At 42.8% G+C, this 26,200-nt stretch overlaps 1 protein-coding gene across 5 annotated transcripts in view; it reads left to right on the plus strand.

Annotated features, from left to right (window-relative positions):
- LOC122554489 (KN motif and ankyrin repeat domain-containing protein 1-like) overlaps positions 1 to 25,320 on the plus strand; it is a 133,652-nt gene extending 108,332 nt beyond the window's left edge. For all 5 annotated transcript variants that reach the window (XM_043699597.1, XM_043699598.1, XM_043699595.1 and 2 more), the window contains exons 3-10: positions 1,877 to 4,096; positions 8,541 to 8,652; positions 8,768 to 8,974; positions 11,556 to 11,643; positions 14,249 to 14,468; positions 17,659 to 17,801; positions 19,312 to 19,512; positions 25,117 to 25,320. In XM_043699597.1, the coding sequence (XP_043555532.1) occupies positions 1,877 to 4,096; positions 8,541 to 8,652; positions 8,768 to 8,974; positions 11,556 to 11,643; positions 14,249 to 14,468; positions 17,659 to 17,801; positions 19,312 to 19,512; positions 25,117 to 25,209 (3,284 nt within the window). In that variant the 3' untranslated portion in view covers positions 25,210 to 25,320. The remainder of the gene's footprint in view (positions 1 to 1,876; positions 4,097 to 8,540; positions 8,653 to 8,767; positions 8,975 to 11,555; positions 11,644 to 14,248; positions 14,469 to 17,658; positions 17,802 to 19,311; positions 19,513 to 25,116) is intronic.
- The last annotated feature ends 880 nt before the right edge of the window (positions 25,321 to 26,200 follow it).

Raw genomic sequence — 26,200 nt, forward strand, 5'->3', positions numbered from 1 at the left:
ACCTCACACTTCTCCACATTGAACTTCATCTGCCACCTGTCCACTCACTCAACTGATCCATCAATGTTTTTTTGAAATTCTACACAGTCTTCCTCACAGTTTACCATTCTCCCAAATTTTCTGTCATCCACAAACTTTGACATTATCCCCTTCAAACCAGAATCCAGGTCATTAATGTGTAGGAAAAGTAAGGGCCCCAATACTGACCCATGGGAAACTACATCACCAACCTTTTTTAGATTAGATTACATTAGATTACATTACAGTGTGGAAACAGGCCCTTCGGCCCAACAAGTCCACACCGACCCGCCGAAGCGAAACCCACCCCATACCCCTACATTTACCCCTTACTTAACACTACGGGCAATTTAGCATGGCCAATTCACCTGACCCTGCACATCTTTTGGACTGTGGGAGGAAACCGGAGCACCCGGAGGAAACCCACGCAGACACGGGGAGAACGTGCAAACTCCACACAGTCAGTCGCCTGAGGCGGGAATTGAACCCGGGTCTCAGGTGCTGTGAGGCAGCAGTGCTAACCACTGTGCCAACGTGCCGCCCATAAACCTCTTTCAGTCCAAAAAAATCCATTAATCATTACTCTCTATTTCCCATCTCTCTGCCAATTTTGTATCCTCTTTGCTACCATCCTTTTTATTCTGTGACCTGTAACTGAGGGTACATTTCATCTGATTTCCATGCCTTCTCAACAGCTTATCCAATACCATCTCCTGATTAATTTTAAAATATTTCCTAATCCACTTGCTCTGAGATGTTATTAGACAGCTCTGGAGAATTTCCTCCTCTATCAATGTCATGGTGTCAATACCTGCCTCACAGGCAAAGGCAGATGTATAGTAATAATTTAACAACTCACTCATGCCTCTTCCCTTAAGTGTAAGTATTGTTTTTGGTCCCGAATTATCCTTGCTCTTTTTATCACCTTTTTCACTATTAGTGTGAATATAGAAGACTTTAGGAGTTCCTTTTACGTTGGGCTTTTTGCAAGATCTATCTCTGATTCTCATTGTTACTATTACAATTCCCTGCTGTACCTTCTGTACTCAGCTTGGTTCTCAACTGTATTTACTGCCTGACACCAGCCATCAACACACTTTTTGTTCAGCCATAAGTTCAGTGGTAGAAGGACAGGTCCCTGGAGAAACAGCATAAATATAACTCTACACCATTATTGTGCAAAGCTGATAGAACCACAACAGAAGTTTAGGTTCTGGTATGTCGAAGCAGGACCTAGGCTGAGATAATCTAGACACATAAGGTACAGTTGTATGATAGGGCAGATTGATAGAGATGTTTCAATGTGCTTTTTGGATTTTGTTCATTCCATGATTTATATTCCTGGATGTACATGCTCTCTGCATTGAGTTAATAGTTGACATTGACGAGGGAAGGCAATGTAACTCCTGCAGTTTTCTGTTCCTGATTGCTTTCTGATGATCCAAACCTGAAGTAATTACACATGATTGGGGTCAATTTCCCTCCCTTGCTTTGAATGACTGACCTACCCCTTGAGCTTTTGAACCTAACAATCCAAAACAGTGACAATTTGGAGAAATTTGAATGCAAATTTTAATTTAATGTCAGCTCTCAATAAAGGCAATTATGTATTTTTGAAGTTATTTGAATCTTGTAAATTAAATAGAAGTGTTAATAAATATTAACTCGTGTGATTCACTTTATTAGACTTCTAAAAACAGCAAATGGTTTTAAAGGAGGATACAAATTGTTATATCTGTGTCAGCATCATATAACAGGTCTTTGATTAGGATTATACAATTAATGAGCTGGATTTACATGGATGCTTTGTAAAATGCAAATCTTATTATTTAATAGTAATTTTCTTAATGTTTTGAAGCCAACATCAAGTTGTCTGGCATGTGCACCAGTGCAGACAGAAAGAATGAATCCCCATATTCCGTGGAAACTCCTTATGGTTTCCACCTGGATCTAGACTTTCTGAAGTATGTGGATGACATAGAGAAAGGAAATACCATCAGGAAAGTTAAAATACACAAGAAAGCCAAGCAACAAAAATGCAACACATTGCCAAGAAATTTCAGCATGCCCGTTACACAGCTCCTCTCGACTGAATCTCATCCCTGCAGAAACCAGAGGGAGAAGTGGTTGGCACCTCCTTCCTGGGAAAATGCTAATGGATATAAAGTGACTGGTATTCAAAACGTATTCATACGTTCCCCGTGTAACATCGACCCAGTATTATCAGAATGCAACAAGCACGATTACAGATCTGTAAAGACAATATCTGACACCAGGGCACGGTCGAAAGGGAATGAGAAATTTCCAAGTTGGGGGAGACCTCCTTTTCTTCGGGCAGCCAGCGTGCCCACTGATTTCAAGGAACTGAGTTTGGAAGAACAGCAAGGAAACCGTTCCTCATTCCAACAGAAATTGAAGTGCCTGGATAGTGATGTCCTCAGTACATCGGCTGACGTAGCTGTCCAGGAGAACTCCACCACTGCTGACGCCACATCACAGTCGAAGCTGACACCAACACAGCACTCTCAGATACAGGAACAATTTAGGATTTCCCAAGATAAATCCAAAAAGGTGGAGGAGCAAGTAAAAAACATTTCTGAACTTAAAAAACAGATACTTATGTTGCAGGAAAAGAATAAACAGCTTCATATTCAAATAAAAAATCAACAAAGCACTGTGCGGAATACAAGTTATAAGTTACAAGAAAAAGCCAATGGCAATATCAACAAAACGGAGTGCATCAATAAAGGAAGTCAAGGCCATTCAGCAATAACAACAATTGGCTCCGAAGGGCAAGTGTTATGTTTAAGTAAAAGTCCATCCTCTGAATTATTTATGCCAAATGCCAGTTTGAAACATGAAAGAATTTCTGACCTGGATTATCGAAATAAATTCGCTTCAACTTTTGCAGTAAGTGAAAACAAGAGCTTTGATCCTATTCCTCACAATGAATTATTTCAGACCTCATCTGCCGTAGGAGGTGATGAGCACAGAATGAAGGATGTGGGCATTCAGGTTACTGAAGCGGAGGTGGGTTTGGCACGAGGGGCACACACTAGCCCAAAGAAACTTGCCATTAATGAACTAAGAACTACTGCCTCCACATTGGGGAAGCAGTTTGAAGGCGGAACTCCTGAAGGAAAGTCTGACTCCCAAGGTGCGACACTTGATGACATCAGGGTTAGCCTCTACCCAAAGACACCACAAGGAGACCAGGCTATGCATTTGGAAAAGCAAGATGAACAACAAGACCAGCCTGAATCCGATATGACAAGTAATCTACGAAGCAACGTTGAGGCTCCTGAACCAAAGCCAAGTGAAGCAAAGGGAAAATACATCGACAGACTTGACCTCCGCCCATTCACTCGGTCAGTGGGCTGTGGAGACTGTACTGTGAACGTAACAATCACAACATTAAAAGAGACACAAACTCTTGGAGTCAACACAGACTGTATCAGTGTCCATGATGCAAACATTATGGCAACAGTTGAAACAAGTGACAAAGCAACAGATGTTACAATCAGGATGTGCAGCAAAGCTGTCGAGACTGAGCATGCACAATCATTGCACTGCACTCATGATATAATTAGTGCGTCTCACAGAGGGAACAAAGAAGTAAAACAGACTCGAGTTGGAGGCGACAAGATAACGAGCAATTCTGACAATCTAAGCAGCAAGCACGGCAGGTCTATTAATAACAGCCAGGATATGATAGAGAGGGATAAAGAACATTTGACTATCGCAGGCAGCCAGTGCAGTGAATGTGAGAAAGAATTCAATTGTCAACATTCAGATTCCCAGGATGTGACTTTGGGTACATTCATGCAACCTAAATCCGAGTTAATTTCAACAAATCCTGAAACCGAACAGTGTATTAAAAAAATTGAGGAACTTTTGTGCAAACAGCAATCTTTTTTGGAGCAGAATTATCCTGAGTTGGCAGTGAACTTTAAGAAACTTTGTTCCAGTATTGAGTCTCTCAGCAGTCAACTAATGAACTCTCTTCAACCATTGCCCTCAACCAATGCTGTACTTAACCAATCAGGAGGGAGCTCTCAGAGAAGGGAATGTGAAGCAAGTGAGTTCCCTTAATATATAATGGTACATTTAATATTCAGATATTCTTCAGAGGCAACTGTGTAAGAAAACGATTCTTTGTTATTCCTATTCACTGTCTTTCTTTCTTTAAGGTGATCTAGGTCCATGGGGATACCTGCTGAAATAATCCCATAAGTCAACTGCTTATATTTAGCATGTTTGGCCAGCTGCTGAAGGTTACTGGGTTATTTGGCCAGGAGAAGGATCGGAGTTGAGCCTGATCCTCATTATGTATGCCACTCGCAGATATTGTTTTTAGCAAAAATCCCTGTTTACCAATCACTGCTGGGATTTATATGGCTCTCACAGCTCAGGAAAGCTGAGAGTAATTGCCCAACCCTAACGTCTCAGCATTATTTGCTAAATCAGCATCCAGAATGAAAGGCGGCAGAAGACAAAACAGCCAAGAATTGTTGCAAAAGTCTGAGTAAAGTACTGTCAGTCAAGTAAAATAAAAAACAAAATTGTCTGAAAAGGCAATTAACTAATAGCGGGGAAGATTCAAAAATTAAAAGGCTCGCATGTTATTTGGTTGGGTGTGCACAACATTAAATAAGCTCATTGTTGGATACATTTATCGTAGAATCCTTACAGTGTGAAAAGTGGCCACTTGGCCCATTAAATCTGCACTGATGGTCTGAAGAGCATCCCACCCAGACCCAGCCCCAACCCTCCCTGTAGCTCCACATTTATCACGGTTAATCAACCCAACCGACAGAGCCCTGGACACTATGGGGCAATTTGGCACGGCCAATCCACCTAACCTGCACATCTTTAATCTGTGGGAGGAAACCCATGTCAACCCAAGGAGAACGTATAAACTCCACACACACAGTTGCCCAAGACTAGAATCAAATCCAGGTCCCTGTGAGGCAGCAGTGTTAACCACTGAGCCACCATGCCGGCCCCTTGTTTATTTTTGCAGCTGCACTAAACATTTGTCAGTTTTGTTTGATTTGCACCTTTATCTGTGACTCAACAGTCTGTAAAAGAAAGATGAATTTAGCCTTTAACGTCAATCAAGTTTAATCTGAAGTCGGGGATCACAATTGTGAGGATCCCAGGAAAAATACATTTCTTCCTACAATTTCTTTTTCTGTGCTGGTGCGATTTTTATAAGCCTTAACACAAAGTAAACCTCTTTGGAGGGTTTGTGACCGTTGGGGGAAGTCTATTAAAGTTTCTAGAACATTCTGAAAGGTAAGTTTTAAATATTTTGACACTTTCAAATGAGACAATCAGTTACTTTATTATAAAGGAGATGTGTTTTTGATCCAGTATTTAATTGCAAGAATATACTGTGCAAAGATAATTTGATTTTTACATATAATTGTTGTTATGTATGCTAATAGTTTCCCAGTTGTCAAATGCATTAAGACAGAACAAAATAAGCCCTTACAGCCTCTTCAGTTATGTTTGGTGCTTTGATTTAAATTGATTGGTGACAGCAATTATAAAAAAATTGGCTGTTTTAAATAAAAAGTCCCACTCATTGACTGACACTGTGTTAAGTAAGTGGGCGAAAAGTTGGCAAATGGAGTAATATGTGGGAAAATGTGAAGTTGTTCATTTTGGAAAGGAGAAAAAAGAACAGAATATTATTTAAATGGAGAAAACCTGTAAAAAGCTGCAATGCAAAGGGGTACTTGTGCATAAACAGAAAGCTACCACACAGGTATAGCAGGTAATCAGGAAGGCTAGTGGAAAGTTGACCATTATTTCAACGGGGTTGGAGTATAAGAGTAGGGAAGTCTTTGTGCAACTGTTCAAGGTGCTGGTGAGACCACATCTGGAGTGCTGTGAGTCATTTTGGTTCCTTTATTTAAGGAAAGATAACAACATTTTACTGGAGGCAGTTGAGAGGAGGTTCACTGGGATGATCCGTGGTGTGGAGGGATCATCATTTGAGCAAAGGCTGAGCAGGTTGGGATTCTGGAGGGAGGGGGAGAGCTGAGACATGTGTAGAGGGAGGGACAAGGATGGTGATGGGGTGGAGAGAGTACTGCTAGATGAATGTGGGTAGGTGGAACAGCATCAGAGGGGATCTAAAGGAGGGGAAAAATTTAGGAGATCCACAGTTGCATCCATAGCGTGAGTGTAGGGGACAAAATGGCATTCTTAAGGTATAATATCAATGGTGAAGTTTAAATATGGTGGGTATCTATTTGTCCACTCTGCCAACATAAGTGGCACCACCTTCTTTATGATATCTCACACTCACTCTATCCCTGCTATTGTACCCAATTCCCACCAGGGTTTGTGGTCTATCCCTCTCACTATTGTCTGCAACCGCCTTCCTCACTCACTCTCACTCACTCCAACTTTCAGTACCACTAAGCCTGCATGCCCTCTATGATATCTGCACCTTCATTCAGGACCTGCACCAATAGTGACAGCTGTGCATCTCCCTTAGACTTTTCTCCCTCTCATTCCAGGAGGAAAGTAGCCCACAATAAAAGGCAGACAAAGTAAAAATGGATGGTGGGCTGCCTGGCATTCAGCTCCTCACCACTATCAGGAGACAGTCCAGTCTCTGACCACCCAAGAGGCTGACTGACTGCGTCCAAACCTTGGACTGGTATGGGAGGCTGCCCTTGACCTCCTGTGCCAGAACCCTTTGGTTGATGGCTATTCCCCCCTTGCCTTGACTGCTGACAACCAAGACACATTTCCTGGCTTTATGCCTGCACTAAATGTCACAGCAATATAGCTGTAGTCTCAGTCTAATAACAATCTTCAATACAAGGCAAGGTACGAATGCCGAGAGCATTCTGGTAGGCTGAGGTCCTATGAAGCAAGTGGTGAGCTGAAGTCACCAGCTACCTGCTCTGACTCCCATGTCAATTTGTCAGCATCTCGTTTATGAGCCATGATTTGGAGGTACTGGGGTGGACAAAGTCAAGGTCATATGACATCAGGTTATAGTCCAGAAGGTTGATTTGAAATCACAAGCATCCAGAGCACTGCTCTTTCGTCAGGTCAGTTTGTTAGCAGCAGATGGTAAAAAAGGAAAGCTGCATGTTAATGAGAGGTAATATGCAGTAAAAAGGTCGTTAGCAAGCAATAATCCCCTTCATCACCACTCTATAGCCAGAATCTTGTCTCAACGTACAAAACTTAATTACAAAATGTGACAAGTTCCTCCTGCCATTGAGAATGGCTTCACTAGATTTCTTGCACAATTCTAGCAGATTTTTTCACCATAGCCCACATCATTCAGATCTCAATAAGATTCAGCCTAACATACACACTTTTTCAAGTGATTTACCTTCTACTGAACACATATTCTGCAATTTTGTCGAGGTTGAACTAACGGAAGGATGTGCAGATTTGATTTAATGAAAAGATTTCTTACTCTCACATTGTTGCTCCCCCAACAGTCCTAGGTACTCAGTGATGCCTGTGGATGCTCAGCATCATAACATTGCACTTCAGTTGAACAATTTTTGTTAATTATTGTTTCTGTTGGTTAAACGTAACAACCTGGAGTATGATACATGGTTAATCAGACAAAGATCTGATATCGAAGTGATTGAAAGCATGGGCTACCTGTCTAAAGGAGTCATCAATGAAGATACTATATTGCTTGTAAGTTATCCCTTGTCCCAGTAATTGTACCTGCAACCTTCAAGCAGCTGTTTTCATCATGCATTTCTTGTACTTAATTAAAATTTGACCAACCAATGTTCTTACCAATTAAAAAGGTGGCAAAATAATTTTGAGAAATAGAAGGATTACAAGCTATTTACATTTGTGGTACAATATCCTACATCAATTAGCATTGTAACCTTCCACCACTGGCAACAGGATTCAAGTCTCCACTCAAATGCATCGAATTACTTGACAGTACAGAATGGAAACTGACCATTTGGCTCCACCAGCCAATATTGACTGTCCTCCTCTTCAGCAATAGTGCTGTCTGCTTCCCAAAATTCCCTCTAACCCTTTCCTTTCGCCCACTTTCTGATTAATTAAATGTTGCCAGGTTCTCTGCTTCAATCACATCACAAATTTGATTGGGTCTAAAAGTGATAAATGAAGTAAGGTGAGGGCTAGAGAGAATGGAGGAGGAATGAAGGGTGATACTGGAGAGTAGAACACAGATGTGTGCAAGTTGCTTGCTACTATTTCATGTGAAATTAAGTATTATGTGGACTCATGCTGCTCGATTGAAAATCTTTCGACCAACTTGTTTGCTCACTGAACTAGTTTGCAATTATTGAGTTTGCAGTGACTAAAAACATGGATCATGCCAAACCATAGCAGTCATATTGTGAAACAATGGATTTCAAAACTAATTTCCTATGCAGGAAATATATAGCAGTGATGAAGGTCAAACATTCCTCTTTGAGACTAAAAGAAATGGTCATTATGATCATAAAACATAACCAGATGCACTTCTTTCTCTTTTGTTTAACTTCTAGCACTGTTCCAATCTTCAAACCTTAAATCTATTATGAAAAAGGAAGGTGGAAATGTCAAATCGAGGAATCTCCCAGCCAAAAAAAACCTTCAGTTTATTGGTGTAAATGGCGGGTGAGCATCAAATGAAATCTTACAGTCAGTTGAGATCTGTTACATGTTCAAATTTTGTTTTATGTTTGAATGATGGATATTTCCGCCAGTTCTTTTAACAAATATTACATTTCAGCTATGAAAGCACATCAAGTGAAGATTCCAACTCCTCAGAAGGTGCAGACAGTGACTTGGAAAAAGACTATGTCAATACAGGAAATGAAACTCAACATATTGGCAACAAAGCAGAAATGTCCAAGGACACAGAGGGAGCAGAGCATGGTGAAGTTCAGCCAACAAGAATCAATGCTAATGTCAATGTTATGCAGCACTGCAGCAAAAGGTATGTCGCTTGCTGCAACAGTGGATGCGATCTTATAGCTAAAAACAATTAAAAGCAAGAGAGTGTAATTAATAGACCGAACATCAAGTATTCTGGGACATCAAAAGGATCAAGACATTTAGCATCCTCAGCCAAACTGAAAGAGGAAGAAGTCAGAGTGAAATGTCTCCTGCTTGCGCGAAAGATAAAGGATTGAGACAAATGGGAAGGAGTCAGGTTTTAAACTGGAAATTCTGTCTTTAAAGACTAGGGCTAGAACCTGGAAGCTGAATACAGATACAGATAGTCAGTTTAGACAGTGACAGGTCAGCTAGAAAAAGGGTGTGCACTGAAATCCTGAAAAGGTGTGAAACAACCCGCAAAACTAAAGAAGGCATGCTCCTCATTATTTATTTTCAAGAAGAAAGTAAACATTGGGCTGAATTGTACAGGGAGCGCACTGTTTGTCCTGACAGAAGAAATGTCAGCTGGGACATGTCATACAATAACATGCTGAAACAACACACTGCGGGCTGTTAAGTAAGTGAGAATTTAGCCCCTTCCCAGCATAGACAGTGCCAGAAAATCAGACCAGTAGGCAGCTCCTGCAAGTCTCTACAGTGCCAGAACTCCACAGTGAGCACTGTTAGGACTATAATTACATTCCAGCAATGGTGCCTGGACCCAGCTAAGTGCCAGAGTTTGGACAGGGAAGGCCTTGGGACCCTGGGGTTGGGGTGCAGGTTGGGGGTAGAGAGCTCCCAGTGGACAGTCAGATATTGATGGCCAGCTCCGAAGTGACAAAAGGGAGGAGATGCATAACATGCACACAGGGCATGCCCTAAAGGATGTAACCCATCTTCCTTGCTGCCTTTTAGCCAGTCTGGTTAGAAAAACAGCTCATTCCCTCCCACCTGCCTGCCCACACCAACTGTATAATGGCGCTGGGAGCATAACATTTGGGTCCACGAGCTTGTTAAAAATGTCAATTGTCATTTATTTTGCCTTTAAAAGGCAGAGTCCTGCCAATTTTAAAATGGATCTGAAGGATGAGGGCTAGCTACTCCCATTGTATTTTATGTGCGTCCATTGCTGAAAGCATACCATAGAATCCAGCCCATTGAGTGGGGAAAATATGTATTTTTTAAAACAACCATAACTCTGTATGCACACTTGCTCTCAACAAAATAAATTGGAACAATTCACACCAATCTTATTTTGTTAATGTGTTTCCAGCCTGTCTATTTGAAAGATTGGAGCAACACTCGGGGGGCACATGTGAAGAATACAATATCTGGTTCAGATCTCAAGTGGTTGCTCTTGTTTAAATGCTTCAACTATGTGCTCTATGATCTCATTTTGGCTAATATGGGGCTCATGTCTGACCATACAATGTCCAGACCATTAATGGGGTGACTAGTAAATTTGGTTATGGTCCTTATGTGACGCTTTGGAAACTTCACCAGATTTCTCACTTACCCTTTCCCAGTTTACTTTTGACTGAGTAATTCAGCATTTCTGAAACCAGGGCGTTTTTATAAACTGGAAATGGTAAATGCAGTTGTGCCTGTTTCTGAAGATGATTGCTGCTCAAAACAGCCACCTGCTCCTAATTGCAAATTCAGATTTAGCACTGAGCCAGGGCCTCTTGTGGTGCAGTGGAAGTGTTCTTACCTCTGAGCCAGGAGAAACAGGTTTAAGTCCCACTCACTCCAGTGGTTTGAATAACAGTGAGGCTAAACTGCTAGCCAGAGATCGGGTCAGTAATGAACTCAAATACGCAGAACACTACCTGGAAATGGAGACTTTCACAGTGCTCTTTTTGTTTATCCTTGTTCATTGAAGTAGGGCATCATGGATGACATGAAGTCAAAGGTTAAACAGGTTCGGACTCTACTCATTGGAATTTAGAAGAATCTGAGATGTTGTCTGTGAAACATATAGGATTCTTAAGGGGCTTGACTGGGTAAATGCTGAGAGGATGTTTCCACTTGGTGGGAGTCTAGGACCAGAAGACATTGCCTCAGAGTAAAGGGGCGCTAATTTAAGACTGAGATGAGAAGGAATTTCTTCTCTAAGAGGATTGTGAATCTTTGACATAATGAGCTGTGGGAGTAGAATCCTTGTGTATGTTTAAGGCTGAGATAGATAGATTGTTGATCCGTTGGGAAATCAAGGGTTTTAGGGAAAGGTGGACATTAGGAGTGTTGGATCAGCCATGACCTTATTGAATAACGGAGCAGACTTGAGGGGCTGAATGGCTTACTCCTGTTCCTATTTCTTATCAAATCTTCTGACTCCGAATTGGAATTTATAAAAGTGATTTTTTTTTGTAAATTCTGTTTTGTGATCCAGTATGAAAGAGTCTCCTGCAGGACACTGGCTGATTGTAATAATTGTCATTATAGAAAGCTTTACAAGAAGAAAGACCCCCTTCTAGGTTGTGAATAGTACACTCTGACCTGCACGTTACCCAGTGAGTAACAGGGTAGGAACCTGACTACTGGGTCCATCCAACTTTGACCAACACACCTAATCAACACTGTCAGATCCTGAGCCTAGTCTTGTGTAATTGCTACAATTTAGTTTATTTTTCTAACAGGCACAAATTGAAGTTGGGCCTCATCTCTGCTTGTCTGAACCTGAAGGATCACCTCAATGAACTGGAGGTCACAAATGATAAAGACGTGGTATGGTACTTTCTCCTGTTTTAACTTTAAATGCGAGAATTGATAGTGTACTGAGAGAGTTTGAAGCACAATGTGTTTTTGTTGACTGTTGAGCTTCAGTGTCAGTAAGTTTTTCAGCAGGACTGACTTTAGTGGATCAAAGGATCATGAGTTGTTGTGGTACTCACCTATACAGACTAAAAAGGTAGATGCTTCACTCTGCAGCCTCTGCACTGACCCCTGAAGGATCTTGAATGCCATCAGTTCCTGAAGTGAAATATCTAGAAAAAATATTCATAGTTCCTGATTGCTTCTCAGTCATCCCTGTCGTCGGTGGTGGGCAGGTTGTTGGGTGAATCCTGAGGGACAGGATATACATGTATTTGGAAAGGCAAGGACTGATTATGGATAGTCAACATGGCTTTGTGCGTGGGAAATTATGTCTCACAAACTTGATTGAGTTTTTTGAAGATATAACAATGAGGATTGATGAGGGCAGCGTGGTGGACGAGATCTATATGGACTTCAGTAAGGTGTTCGACAAGGTTCCCCATGGGAGACTGGTTAACAAGGTTAGATCTCATGGAATACAGGGAGAACTAGCCATTTGGTTACTGAACTAATTCAAAGGTAGAAGACAGAGGGTGGTGGTGGAGGGTTGTTTTTCAGACTCGAGGCCTATGACCAGTGGAGTACCACAAAGATTGGTGCTGGGTTCTCTACTTTTCTTCATTTATATAAATGATTTGGATGTGAGCATAAGAGGTATAGTTAGTAAGTTTGCAGATGGCACCAAAATTGAAGGTGTAGTGGACAGCGAAGAAAGTTACCAGTGAAGAATGGGATCTTGATCAGATGGGCCAATGGGCTGAGAAGTGGCAGATAGAGTTTAATTTAGATAAATGCAAGGGGCTGCATTTTGGGAAAGCAAATCTTAGCAGGACTTACACACTTAATAATAAGGTCTTAGGTAGTGTTGCTGAACAAAGAGACCTTGGAGTGCAGATTCCTAGCTCATTGAAAGTAGAGTCGCTGGTAGATAGGATACATCTCTATGACTCTGTGACTACATCCCAAAAGGAAGGTGTATAATTTGAGTAAAAGCAGCAATGGACTGAGGAAAGTGTCACCAAATATTGAACAACGTAATTTTTGTTCTGATCAACAGCGTGTTTGTTTGTGTAGTCCTTGTGGTTTTGGCCTAGCAACCACTGATATAGTCTTTAAACACTACGACATGGTAGGTTCCCAAATATAATTCAATAAATCTGACAATTTGTGGTTTAGCACAAGAACAAAATGTAAATGACTGGACTGCGGTAAAAAAAAATCACCTAGTTCCGTACTCTCTTTCAAGGAGTGGGACTTGCTGCAGCTGTCTTGTCTGACACATACGTAATTCCAATCTTCACAACTTGATTCTATCCTGATGTTGAATTTTCTGAGGGTATGGGGTTTCTCACCCCATCGGTTTGCCATGGCATTGCCATCATAACATTCTCGGAAGCAGCCCCCTCTGAATGTACCTTTTAAATAAGAATGTAAGTGGACCCCAAGAAGAGAAGCTCAGTCAGAGTGGACAACCAGCAGGTCGACTGGGAGGAGTAATGGTGATCGTGGATCTCTTCTGCAAAGGTGAGGGGCCCACACACTGGTCCATGATGTAGAGGGGCAATTCGCCACAGCATTAGGTTTGGCCTCAGTTGTGGATTTTCATCCTAAAGGCTCCTTCATTGGGACATGACACGTCTAGCTTTGCAGGCAACTAACCGCCACTGGGAGACCTGCTCCGAACAGCTGTCCTTTAACACTGGGAATTTGTCTTCACCTTTGGAAAAGGGCCCCTCAGTGCTGCCTTTATACGCTTCATTTGCTGCCCTCCCTGGAAAGGTTTCACTGCATTTGGAAAGCATTGGGAGCTAATCAGACTTCACTCGTCCCTATTTTCCCATTCCCTTGCTTCCAAATGTACTTGCTGGGATAAGGAAAATCCAGACATGAATGTGGTCTGAGGCACTTACCACACCATCACCTTCACTGGGAAACTAAAGATTAACTGCCCTAATACCACCTTACCAAATACTAATGGAAATAACTTACGCTTACTCAGCAAGCCAAACACCATATTTTCAAAGTTTAGTCATTTGTAATATAGACAAACATGATGTCGAATTTATACAAAATGCAGTCCCACAAAGAACAGTGTGATAAACATACTGTTCATTTATTTTCGTTTACGAAGAAGTGTTGACCAAAGGACCAAAATACCTTGTTGTTCTTCAAATGTGGTCATGGAATCACATTGCATCACTTCAGTGGACAGGCAGGACTGTGGTTTACATTCAGGATAAAGGCTGACATTTCAGGATACTCCCTCAGTTTGGAACTTAAACGTTAGCTCACATCATGCATTCGGGTCACTGCAGTTTGACTTTAAGCTACAACCTTAAAATCCGGAAGTCACAGAGTGATACTGCTGAAACACAAAGCTCGCTTTAAGAAAAGGGAAGAAATTTGGGAAAAGAAAATGATCACAGTTTAACAAAAATCCTCAATGCCTTATAACAAAGAAAATAAAGGTTCCTGTTGTGCAGTTGATGTTTTCATGGCTGTTTTGTTTCTGCAGAGGCAGAATTTAAACACTGTTCAGTGGGAATGGTTCAGGATTTCCAGTCAGAAATCCGCAGCTCCTGAGACTGTTCAAGACTTTCTCCTAGAACTCCAAGAGATGTCACCAGATCTCCTTCACTTCGTTGTAAATGTGGCAGATGAAAATCAGAACACCGCACTCCATTACAGTGTCTCCCACTCCAATTTTCCTGTTGTGAGACTCTTACTGGACACAGGTATTTAAAACTCACTTTTTCAGGATGCTGAAGCTCAGATAATTTACTGACAGAGTACCAAATTAAAAATATGCCCCTGATGTATTAACGGGTGAATGCACAGTTATCAGGACACTAAGTTATGCAAATCAAACTATTTTTCCAGATAGACTTTTGGTGGGTAATAATGAAAAGGGTTCCCATACCTGGGGGATAAGAGGAGTTAAGAAACAAATCAGGATCTAATCAAATGATGGAACAGGCTCAGATGCTGAATGGTCTACTGCTGTCCCTAAGTTGTCATGACTTCAATCCCTAGGTCTAGAAATGTGCTCCCACTTTGGTCATTATCCAAGAACCACTTGTGTAAATGATGTATATTTGAATGTCAAGTCAGGTGAGATATGATCAGGCAGTGACGTGTCCACTGTAGGTTAGCTGTATTTAGACTCACACTTATAAACTGGTCACTTAAACAGGGCATCAAAGGTTTGCCAGAGCCTATGGAACTGCATCTGGGCAAGATTCCGTCTTTGAGGAAAGAAGAAAGACCTGACCAGTTGATCTATGAAAACAGATTGTAGAGATATACTGCTGAGTGCGAGTCTAATTTATTCAGTGGCCTCTACTTGACTTCTGACAGATGCAACATATCACAAATGTGTTGTGTCTGTAATGGTGGGGATGCATTGTTTTCCTGGACCAACCCACCTGCATCCTCTAGCAGGGACTGTGGGAGGAAACCGGAGCACCCGGAGGAAACCCACGCAGACACGGGGAGAACGTGCAAACTCCACACAGTCAGTCGCCTGAGGCGGGAATTGAACCCGGATCTCTGGCGCTGCGAGGCAGCAGTGCTAACCACTGTGCCACCGTGCCGCCCATAAATGAAATGTAACATAGGAGTGAGCTGCTCCTTGCATTGAGTCTATGTTCAGTCTACTTGTTTGATCAATGGAATAGACAATTACAGTATTTCAGATTGCTGTGTCTGGGTGTGGAAGGTCGGGGGGGGGCGTGGGGAATTGGGGTGCTGGGGGGAGTAGGCAGTGTGATCTTGCGGGGTTACACTTCAGCTATCAATCACCAAGTGGCAGAGTATTCCAGCTGGTCACCTCATCCAGCTTATGGGAGATTGGTGTAGTTGAAATCTTAGACTCATATCTTACCTCTGCCAAACTGTAGGCAACAACTATATACCATTATTATTGATGAAGGGCAGGGAGCAAGGCAAGGTAACTGTCCATATTATTCTGGTGAAGCTTAGAGGAACACTCCTTCTTCTTCTCATGATTGCACTAAGATAACTTTATGCATAAGCATTTTGATGTTGTCTGCTTTGTTATTCCACCTGAGAATGGGTAGAGAGTGTAAGACACTACCTTTTCCATCAAGGTTGCCATTTAGATGTCCCATGTCTACCATCTGGTCACAATGTGCAGAAGACCTCTTTGAAGATAGTGGCAGTTGGAGCACTGTCTGTTAAACCATTTTTGAGCCACTATATCCATGTTTCTGCTGGGAAGCTCAGGTTAAAATGTACCCTGGTTAAGAAGACATTATCAATAAGAGAGGAGGAAGTTAAGCAAGATGTCAAGGAGTCTTTTTTCCATTTCCAAATGACTTCTCACCTGCTCAAAGATGTTAATGCATGCTCCAAACCAGGCTCCCTGCTCTGAGTAGTTATCCTTTAAACAGGAGCTGGCACATCAACAGGCTGCTTGTACATGGAAGTAAAACTTATTTGTTCCTGTTTTAATCCACACATGAACAGATACTGGCAAGTTTCGTTGGATTGTGATCAGCAACAGGCTGATTGACTTATTCTTATCAACTCCCAAGGCAGTTATCCTTACTGCTGCAATTAGTTCTCACTTCCGCCAACTCCAAACAGACCCCCCACCAAGAACATCTTCCCCTTCCCACCCCTCTCACCCTTCCGCATTCCCTCCCACAGTCCTTGGTTCATGCCACCCTCACCACCAAACCCCCAGGTACCTTCCCCTGCAACCTGAAAACATGCAAACCTGCTGGTCCACCACCTCCCTCATCTCCATCCAGGGCCCCAAACAGTCCTTCCAGGTGAGACATAGGTTCACCTGCCTCTCTTCCAACCTAGTTTACTGCATCAGGTGCTCCCATTGTGATTTCCTCTACATCAGGGAGACCAAATGTAAACTTAGGGAATGGTTCACCGAGCATCGCAGCCAGGTCTGCAGGGGCCAACTGGACCTCCCAGTCACCGCCCATTCCCAACCACTCCCTTTCCGACATGACCATCCTTGGCCTCCTATATTGCCAAAGCAAACCACAGCACCTATTGGAGGAACAACACTTTATCTTCCACCTGGGCATCCTACAGCCCGGAACACTCAATATTGAATTCTCCAATTTCAAATAACCTCCCTTCCCATCCCCCAATTTCCTTTCCAGCCCCTTCCCCTCCCTGCCACTGCTCCCTGCCACCAACCAGATTAGTTCCTCCCATTGACCAACCAGGTCGTACCGTCTAATTGTCTTCACCTATCCCCACTTCCCCACCCTGCCCCGCCTCCTCCTTTATCTGCAGCTCCCCCCCCACACCCACCTCCAGCCCTGAAGAACAGTTACACCCAAAAATTCGACTTCTGCACCTCCTGATGCTGCCTGGCTTGCTGTGTTCTTCCAGCCTCCTGCCTGTCTACTTAGTTCAGTAAAGGCAGGAAAGAGACAGTGGGCGGCACGGTGGCACAGTGGTTAGCACTGCTGCCTCACAGCGCCTGAGACCCGGGTTCAATTCCCGCCTCAGGCGACCCACTGTGTGGAGTTTGCACGTTCTCCCCGTGTCTGCGTGGGTTTTCTCCGGGTGCTCCGGTTTCCTCCCACAGTCCAAAGATGTGCAGGTCAGGTGAATTGGCCATGCTAAATTGTCCGTAGTGTTAGGTAAGGGGTAAATGTAGGGGTATGGGTCGGTTGCGCTTCGGCGGGTCGGTGTGGACTTGTTGGGCCGAAGGGCCTGTTTCCACACTGTAATGTAATCTAATCTAACATCTTTCTGCTTTCTATGTTCCAGTTACCATGTAATGCATTTCCCCACCTTCAGGAAACAAGACAACCAAATTGACGTAACTCTACTCATTTGAATTCTATAAAGGTGGTGATAAAGAGGAATTTGCTTAGCTTGCTCTCTGTATGTCTTATTCTTCTTACATGGATTATTATTGCTGATTAGGTGTCTGCAATGTGGACCATCAGAACAGGGCAGGATATACTGCGACCATGTTAGCTTCACTGGCTTCTGCTGAAACAGCTGAAGAGTTGGCGGTGGTCAGGAAGCTTCTGCATTTGGGAAATGTCAATATCCAAGCTACTCAGGTATTGATCGGGATGGACTAATCTTTATACATTGTTCACATCACTGACTCCTGCTTTATCCCTTGTTTATTTTTCAAAGTCAGAAAGAATAATTTAGAATGTAACATATTGAATCTATGACAGGGACCTTGATAGCGAAAGTAAAGCAAATGACGTATTAGGATGTACTGAACAGTCAGTTGAGCTAAATAGTGAAGCACTCCTACAACTTTGTAAAGTATTGAACACAACCCCTACTCTTGTAATATCGTGTTACAAGTCTGATCACCACAATACAAAACGTTAGGGCAGCAATAGAAAGGCACAAAAGAGTGGAAACAGAAGGATTTGAGAGGTTTGAGGGATTGGTTTTAAGGATTAATTATATAGGAAACTGTGATATGTTTTGAGAGGAAACTTAAGTGAACATACGCATTAAATGTTAAAACTTCAAAAGAATAGAGGAGTCGAGTGCCCTTCGGGTTCAAATGCAGTGACGTTTAGTCATTTTGCAGCAAGTGGCTCACACTGGACTTCCCAAATTGGATAACCTCTTGAATCCTTCACCAGCAGCCGTGTGGCATACATTAGGAGTGTGGTAGATGACACATTACTTGGCTGGATGGGTGCAATTACAATAACAACTTAAGAAATTTATTTAGAGCAACACTATCACCTTCAAATTCACTGCTAAGTACCAAGTTTATTTTGATGTTCCTTCACATCACTGGACAAAATCTTGGAATTCCCAATGTCACAGCATCTGGGGCTGCAGTAGTTCACAGTATTAACCATTGCTCACTACATTGTGAACTTGACCCCAGGTGGAAAGACAAAACTGGTGTGTGAGATCATGCTTACATCAAGTGGGCAGCTTGTGGGCTGCAAACCAGGCCAGGATTTCCTGAATCCAGAGGAAGATTTGGCCCCAGAATCTGGTCTGCCAAACTAATGAGGGCTTACAGTAAATGAAAGACTAAAAAATGCTGCTAACTACTGGGTGAGAACAGAATTGTTTCTGGATCCATGATTTGGCTTTCATATCAAGCGGCAAATTTACAAACATCCAAAAAATAAACTGAATAGACCAGTTTCTGCATCAAATCTGTTCCCCATTCTAGCCAACTGGTGCCTCATGACCATAGAGTAGCTTGAATCTTGTCATCGCCACCACCAATATGTAATCTCCTGAGAGAGGCAAGGAATATCTGAGTGAGACCCAGAGTTCATACAGAAAAATATATTCCAGAAAATTAATTTCTGATCTCTTAAGATGATCAGTACCAATCCAGGACACAAAGATGAGCCAAGTAGTTTTCAAAACATCACAGAATAACAATTTCTCCCAGCCGTATGTGGTGCTTGCTCCTTGCCATCATTCATGACCCCAGGGTTTGGACCATATTACCTTCAGCTGGACCTTGGCAGTCAAGCCTTCACTTCAGTACAACATAATCATTTAAATGTATAACCAAAATGGCCATTGATAAACTTTAACATCGAGAGATGACAGTTTCCTTCCCTTTAACAGGCTGGTCAGACAGCTTTGATGCTAGCTGTCAGTCATGGAAGGAACGATATGGTTACAGCTCTCCTGTCTTGCGGGGCTGATATTAATATCCAGGATGACGATGGATCCACTGCACTCATGTGTGCATGTGAGCAAGGAAATGTGGAGATGGTTAAGCTGCTGTTGGCTCAGCCTGAGTGTAACATTGCATTAACTGATAAAGTGAGTACAGTGCCATCTCGTTTCAGCTGTGTTCTTCTTTCCATTCTCTTCCTTCTCCTATTCCTCCCTTTCTCCACGTATTTATTTCTTCCTCATCCTTTATCCATTATTTTACTGTTTGTTTTCCCTTCTTCATTCATTAATGTACCTCCATGTGTACAATTTTCACCCCTCTCAATCTAATGGTTCATACACTAAAGTGAGAGCAGCAAGTGCAGGATAAATCCAGTATTTGTGAGGGAGAAACCGGGTTAAGATTCCAGGTCATTGTTTCAACAACGTGACTGTTCTTTGGAACCACGTCAGATGCGATCATACCTGCTGAGATTTTTTTCCAGCATTTTCTATTTTTGTTTCAGATTTTTTGCATCTGTGGTATTCTGCTAATTCACTCAAGCTGCATTGTCATTTTCTTCAGGAGTTCATAGAAAGGCAATAGGTTCTTCTTTGGTTTATCTTTGGCTGTTTATCTGTTTATTATGTTACCCTTAATAAATCCTCAACTGAAACTTCATTATTGGCTAAGGAGAAACTGGGCAATTTGTTTCACACATCACAACTCTCAGGCTTTATAAATCCCATCTTGTATAATTATGGATAACTTCTAATAACAAGCTCAAACAGGACACAAGAGGAGGCTTAGCATTTGATTGCTGAATCTTCACTCACCTCTCGCCTTTTTTTTATTACCACTTGTAAAGTTTGCCATGTTAACAATAATTTGATGCACTTCTCTTCCCTCCACCCACACTATGTTCAAATCACATGGCGCTGTGATTCCGGGACCTCAAAATTATGGAATGCTTGACACCTGTTTCTGTTAGCTATTATTTTCACAATAGAATTTTCAACCTTTCAAAATACAACCTTATCATTAGTCAATCATAATTCCTTATTTACCTTGTCCTTTTATAAATCACAGAATACAGCTCCCTGTGTCGTGCTTACCTTCTGCAACAGCAGCTCACTCAGTGCCACTCCCCTGCCCTGTCCCCATAGCCCTGCATATTTTTCTCTGCAGATATTCAGACATTTCCTTAATGGAAGTCATGACAATCTCTGCCTCTATCACACTCTCAAGTCATGTGTTTTAGATCTTAACCCCTTACTACATAAAAACATTTTCCTCATGTTGTCATTGCTTCTTTAGCCAATCACCTTTACTCAGTGTCCTCTAGTTTTTGATCCAACCAATCCCCATGCTGTATATACTGGATCCTGGGCCTCATAGCCATGAACAACCCAACGTTCTCTCAACGTTCTCTTCTCTCTGGAGAACAGATCCAGATTCTCCAATATATCCAAGTAATTCGTCCATAACCCCAGATAAATCATGTCTGTGCCCTCTGGGAACTTCTCATACTTCCTCAGTGTCCAGAATTGGACACAGTACAGAGGAACCTCGATTATCCAAATATCAATTATCCGAGTTTCGGATTATCCGAAGAAGATCTCAAAGTCCCGACTGAAACATTACATCAAAGAGGTGTTAGCAACACTGGTCGCATCTTTTGTTTACAATGATTAAAAGTGAATTCGGCTTACTGAACTGCTGCCAAGAACTGTCCTGGACATTGATGGGAGCCCAGGCACCATCTCCAAATGACTGATCTCCTGTACTTTCTCTCTCACCCCACACTTTCCCTGGAGTTCTACACAGGGGTCTACCCTATACCCCCCTTCCCCAGATAATCTTTCCAACATTGTCCTGTAGAGAGCAAAGGGGGAGCTTGTCAAAACGTTGCAGTAAAAAGGGGTGTGGGGTGTATGTGTGGGGTGTGTGTGGGGTGTTATTTTGAGACAACCCCTAGGCCGGGGCAGACGGGGGCACTGTGCTGCTGTCTAGTCTCCTGAATGGGAATGGACTTGGCAAGTGCTCGCTGTGTCAATCCCATTGAACTGGATGGGGTGGGGGTGTGGAGTGCGGGTTTGGACAGGCTTCAACAATAATGCGGTCCATTACACACAAGTGTGTCTCTGCTCAGAAACAAACTCTGAGACAGAGAGAGGGAGCAAGGCAGGCAGAGCGAGGAAAAAGGAAACTTCAGAAAACTCTGAGCCCCAGACTAGAGGCATTGAATCAATTAACTGAATAATCAATTATCCAAACGAAATACTGCCTGCCCATCTTGTTCGGATAATTGAGTTTCCTCTATATTTCAATTGATATTGAAGCAATCTTCTGTAAAGGTTCACTGTAAGTTTCTCACTTTTGTATCATTGTCTTTGTGTATGAAGCCCCAGAATCTATATCCTTTATTCATGCACCTTTACCCAGAACGCTCTTCACCTGCATCCCTTTTTAAAACTACATGGTGATGTGATGGCTCAGTTGTGCAGAGAGGCAGCAGGAAGTCTCTGAAAGCATCAGTCATCAGGATTTCAACAGTTAGACAAACAAGTGGTCTTCTGTATAACCATAAACAAGAATTTCTATCCTTACCCATTGATAACTGAAACTTTATGATACAACAAGCACTGTGCCCCATGTCATTCAGTATTGGTCCATTTGAATCAGCTCATTCTCCAGAACCAGACCCAGCAATGCCTCCTTTCTCATCAGGAAGCAAATGCACTGATCAGGAAAATTCTCCTGAACACCGTGCAGAAACTCTTCCTTTCCCCCCCTCTGCCCTTTGTACCAATACTATCCATAACTGATTTTCCTGTCTGCACCCATTTCACTGATAACAAGGAGGCAAAAGTACTAGCCCGGATTCACATCCTCAGCCATTGAAAGATCTGTCTGTTTTCTTAGTTATAGAATCCCCTATTGCTATTTTTTAAATCTTTCCTTGCTCGTCACCCTCTCCCCGGCCATTAAGCTGCGCCGCCTGGATACACTATCACTCTGACCACTGTTTGGAACTGACAAACTATTGGAGAATATGCTACAGCATGGAAACTTCTTCCCTATCTGCTTCACTGTCACTCTGGCATGCTGGTCACCCATTCAGCTTCTGACTGCAAACACTTAAGCTACAGAGTGACCACAGCCAGGAATGAGCTGTCCACAAATCTGTCCGCCTCATGGGTAAACCATAGCGATGCCAGCTGCTGCTTAAGTGTCAAAGTCCAGATTGGAGAGGCTTCAGCTGATGACATTTGTGTGCATTTGGTTATCTAGAACCCAAGAAATGTGCTAGAATTCCTGCATGGAATAGAATGCACACTCAATAGAAATGAGATGCCCTGCAAACACCTCCTTTATCAGACAATTAACTGACTCAACAGAAATAAACTCAAGACTTAAATAAGATCTCACCAATCAGTTGCTCTTCTTATGCTCACACCACTTAATATTGTACAAAAGTTAAGTTAAATGTTTTTACTTATCTCTAAGAACCTGTTGCTGTAGGGACAATATGCCATCTTCTGCAACTCAAGTATCTGTGTGTATAGAATCAAATTATTTCTGGACCTATGTTTTAAGCTTTTATCATTATTTAACCTGATAAGCTTAATCTCAGAAATGAGGCCTTGTAGAAGGGTTCATGTTATCTGTTTCCTTTCGGGACAGTAATTGGCGTTCACACTAACAGGAACAAGGCTCCCCCCACTCCCCTCTCCCCTACCTGTGCTGGTTGCTGTGGCCTATCTCATTCCAAACTCTCGGAACAGAAGTGCTTACAACCTAAAACAGCTTCATCATTTCAAGCTGATCCCTGCAACAGACGGTGTGGGAATTTATAAACCGTTGCAATCATACAAGTGAGCTCCAATGCAGATTCATCCCAGGGAGTGAGTTATCCCAGTGCGGACTCATCCCAGGGAGTGAGTTATCCCAGTGCAGACTCATCCCGGGGAGTGAGTATCCCAGTAAGGACTCATCCCAGGGAGTGAGTGGCCCCAGTGCAGATTCATCCCAGGGAGTGAGTTATCCCAGTGCAGACTCATCCCGGGGAGTGAGTGGCCCCAGTGCAGACTCATCCCAGGGAGAGAGTTATCCCAGTGTGGACTCATCCCGGGGAGTGAGTTATCCCAGTGCAGACTCCTCCCGGGCAGTGAGTTATCCCAGTGCGGACTCATCCCGGGTAGTGAGTGGCCCCAGTGCAGACTCATCCCAGGGAGTGAGTTATCCCAGTCAGACTCATCCCAGGGTGTGAGTTATCCCAGTGCGGACTCATCCCGGGTAGTGAGTGGCTCCAGTGCAGACTCATCCCGGGGAGTGAGTGTCCCCAGTGCAGACTCATCCCGGGGAGTGAGTTATCCCAGTGTGGACTCATGCCAGGGAGTGAGTTATCCCAGTGCGGACTCATCCCGGGGGAGTGAGTTATCCCAGTGCAGACTCATCCCGGGGAGTGAGTGGCCCCAGTGCAGACTCATCCCGGGGAGTGAGTTATCCCAGTGCAGACTCATCCCGGGGAGTGAGTTATCCCAGTGTGGACTCATCCCAGGGAGTGAGTTATCCCAGTGCAGACTCATCCCGGGGAGTGAGTGGCCCCAGTGCAGACTCATCCCGGGGGGTGTCATCACAGTGCGGACTCATCCCGGGGAGTGAGTGGCCCCAGCGCAGACTCATCCCGGGGGAGTGAGTGGCCCCAGAGCGGATTCATCCCGGGGGAGTGAGTTATCCCAGTGCAGACTCATCCCAGGGAGTGAGTTATCCCAGTGCAGACTCATCCCGGGGAGTGTTATCACAGTGCGGACTTATGCTCTCCTGAGTTTTTGATTTTTGAGATAAAGTAGAAAGAACTTAATCTGCTTCAATACACAGACTTTTAAATACTTGATAATAAGTCTCCAGTATTTTGATACCCAAATCAAAAGAGCTGCTCCATTAGAAGTGTTGGTTTTATGAGCACAAAACATCACTAAAATAAATATATTCAAATGTTATTTTCATTTCATGAAGCTTGCTGATTAATTTTGAATATATTAAATTGATTGATTGGAAATGAGGTTTTTTTATTGTGTTTATTCTTCATAGACATCAATTTGATACTTTTAGTTTATTATATCGATGGTAACATATTAATTGCCAACTGAAAGATTATTTCAAAGGAGTATTATTGTGATTGCTACTGACTATGTCTAAAGTAATTATAGGGATTGTTTCAAGCATCTCTGAGAGCTCTATGGTGGTTGTCAGTGACCTACAATAGTAAGTGTACTTATGGTTTTGACCTGGGGTTCAGAGGAGCCATTCACCTCCTGCCTCATTGTGACCCTTGGCAGACTTGCAATGTCACATGCTTTGTGAGCAGATTGAAAATAAGTCCCTTTTATTTGAACTTTGTCAGCAAGACAAAGGACTGCTGTCGGGAAGGAGGGTGATGTCAATTTACATGAACCAAATGTGAAAATGCAATTAAAATGGAGCTATCTGACAGAACTACTGGCCCCAGTTTTATTTTCCTATTCTTCTTTTGAGAATAAACTTCACCTCTACTTCATCATTTCCCACAATCGTGTGGGGTGAAGTGAAATGTTTCACATGCAGAGTGTTAGGCGCAGACTTCATCGCATCTGATTGGAGCATTCTGTGAATGGGCTTTGAACATAACATTGGTAGGGAAGTGCCCTTTGACAAAAGGTCATTGAGGAATATTTGTCATATGCCCAATGTTTCACATTCTGCTTCTGTCTGTTGTTTCCCTGCAGGATGGCAACACTGCTTTGACCATTGCACAGCAAGCTGGGCAGAAGGACACTGTTGTACTGCTGAGCACCCATATGGATTGTGGCATGTCATAGAGTCATACAGCACGGAACCAGACCCTTCGATCCAACCAGTGCACGCCGACCACGTTTGGAAACTAAACTAGTCCCATCTGCCTGTCCTTGGCCCATATCCCTCCAAACGTTTCTTATTCATGTACTCATCCAAATATCTCTTAAATATTGTAACTGTACCCACATCCAGCACTTCCTCTGGAAGTTCATTCTACACACAAATACTCTGTATAAAAAAAAGCCCCTCATGACTTGTTAAGATCTTTCTCCTCTCACCCTAAGAATGTGTCGCCTTGTCTTGAAATCCCCCATCCTAGGGAAAGACACCTGCCATTCAGCTTATCTATATTCCTTATGATTTTATAAACATCTGTAAGGTCACCTCTCAACCACATACGCTCCAATGAAAAAGGTCCCAGTCTATCCAGGGTCTCCTTATAATTCAAACACTCCAATCCCAACAACTTCCTGGTAAATCTCTTCTGAACCCTCTCCAGCTTAGTAATATCCTTCCTATAACAGAGCGACAAGAACTGGACACAGTATACCAGAAGAGGCCTCATCAACGCGTTGTCCCAACTCCTGTACTCAAAGGTCTGAGCAATGAAGGCAGGTCATAAGCACAGTATCTATATGTGATGCAAACTTCAATGAATTATGTACCTAAACACCTCGGTCCCTCCATTCTCCAACACTACCCAAGGGCCTGTTTTTAATTGGGTAAGTCTTTCCTTTGTTTTATCAAAATGCAATACTTCACATTTATCCAAATTAGACTCCATCTGCCACTCTTCAGCCCATTGACCCAATTGGTCAAGATCTCTTTGTAATCTTAGATAACCACCTTCATTGTCCACTATAACAACAATCTCAGTGTCATTTTCAAACTTATTAACTTGTCTGGGGAGAGACTTCAGGGTGCTCTGGTTCTGAAGGATCTCTGCGTACTCATTCTTGAGTCTCAGAAAACTAGCATGCAAGTACAGCAAATAATAAAGAAAGTGAATGGAAT

The sequence above is a fragment of the Chiloscyllium plagiosum genome, chromosome 11, assembly GCF_004010195.1.
Source record: "Chiloscyllium plagiosum isolate BGI_BamShark_2017 chromosome 11, ASM401019v2, whole genome shotgun sequence".
Taxonomy (NCBI): Eukaryota; Metazoa; Chordata; class Chondrichthyes; order Orectolobiformes; family Hemiscylliidae; genus Chiloscyllium; species Chiloscyllium plagiosum.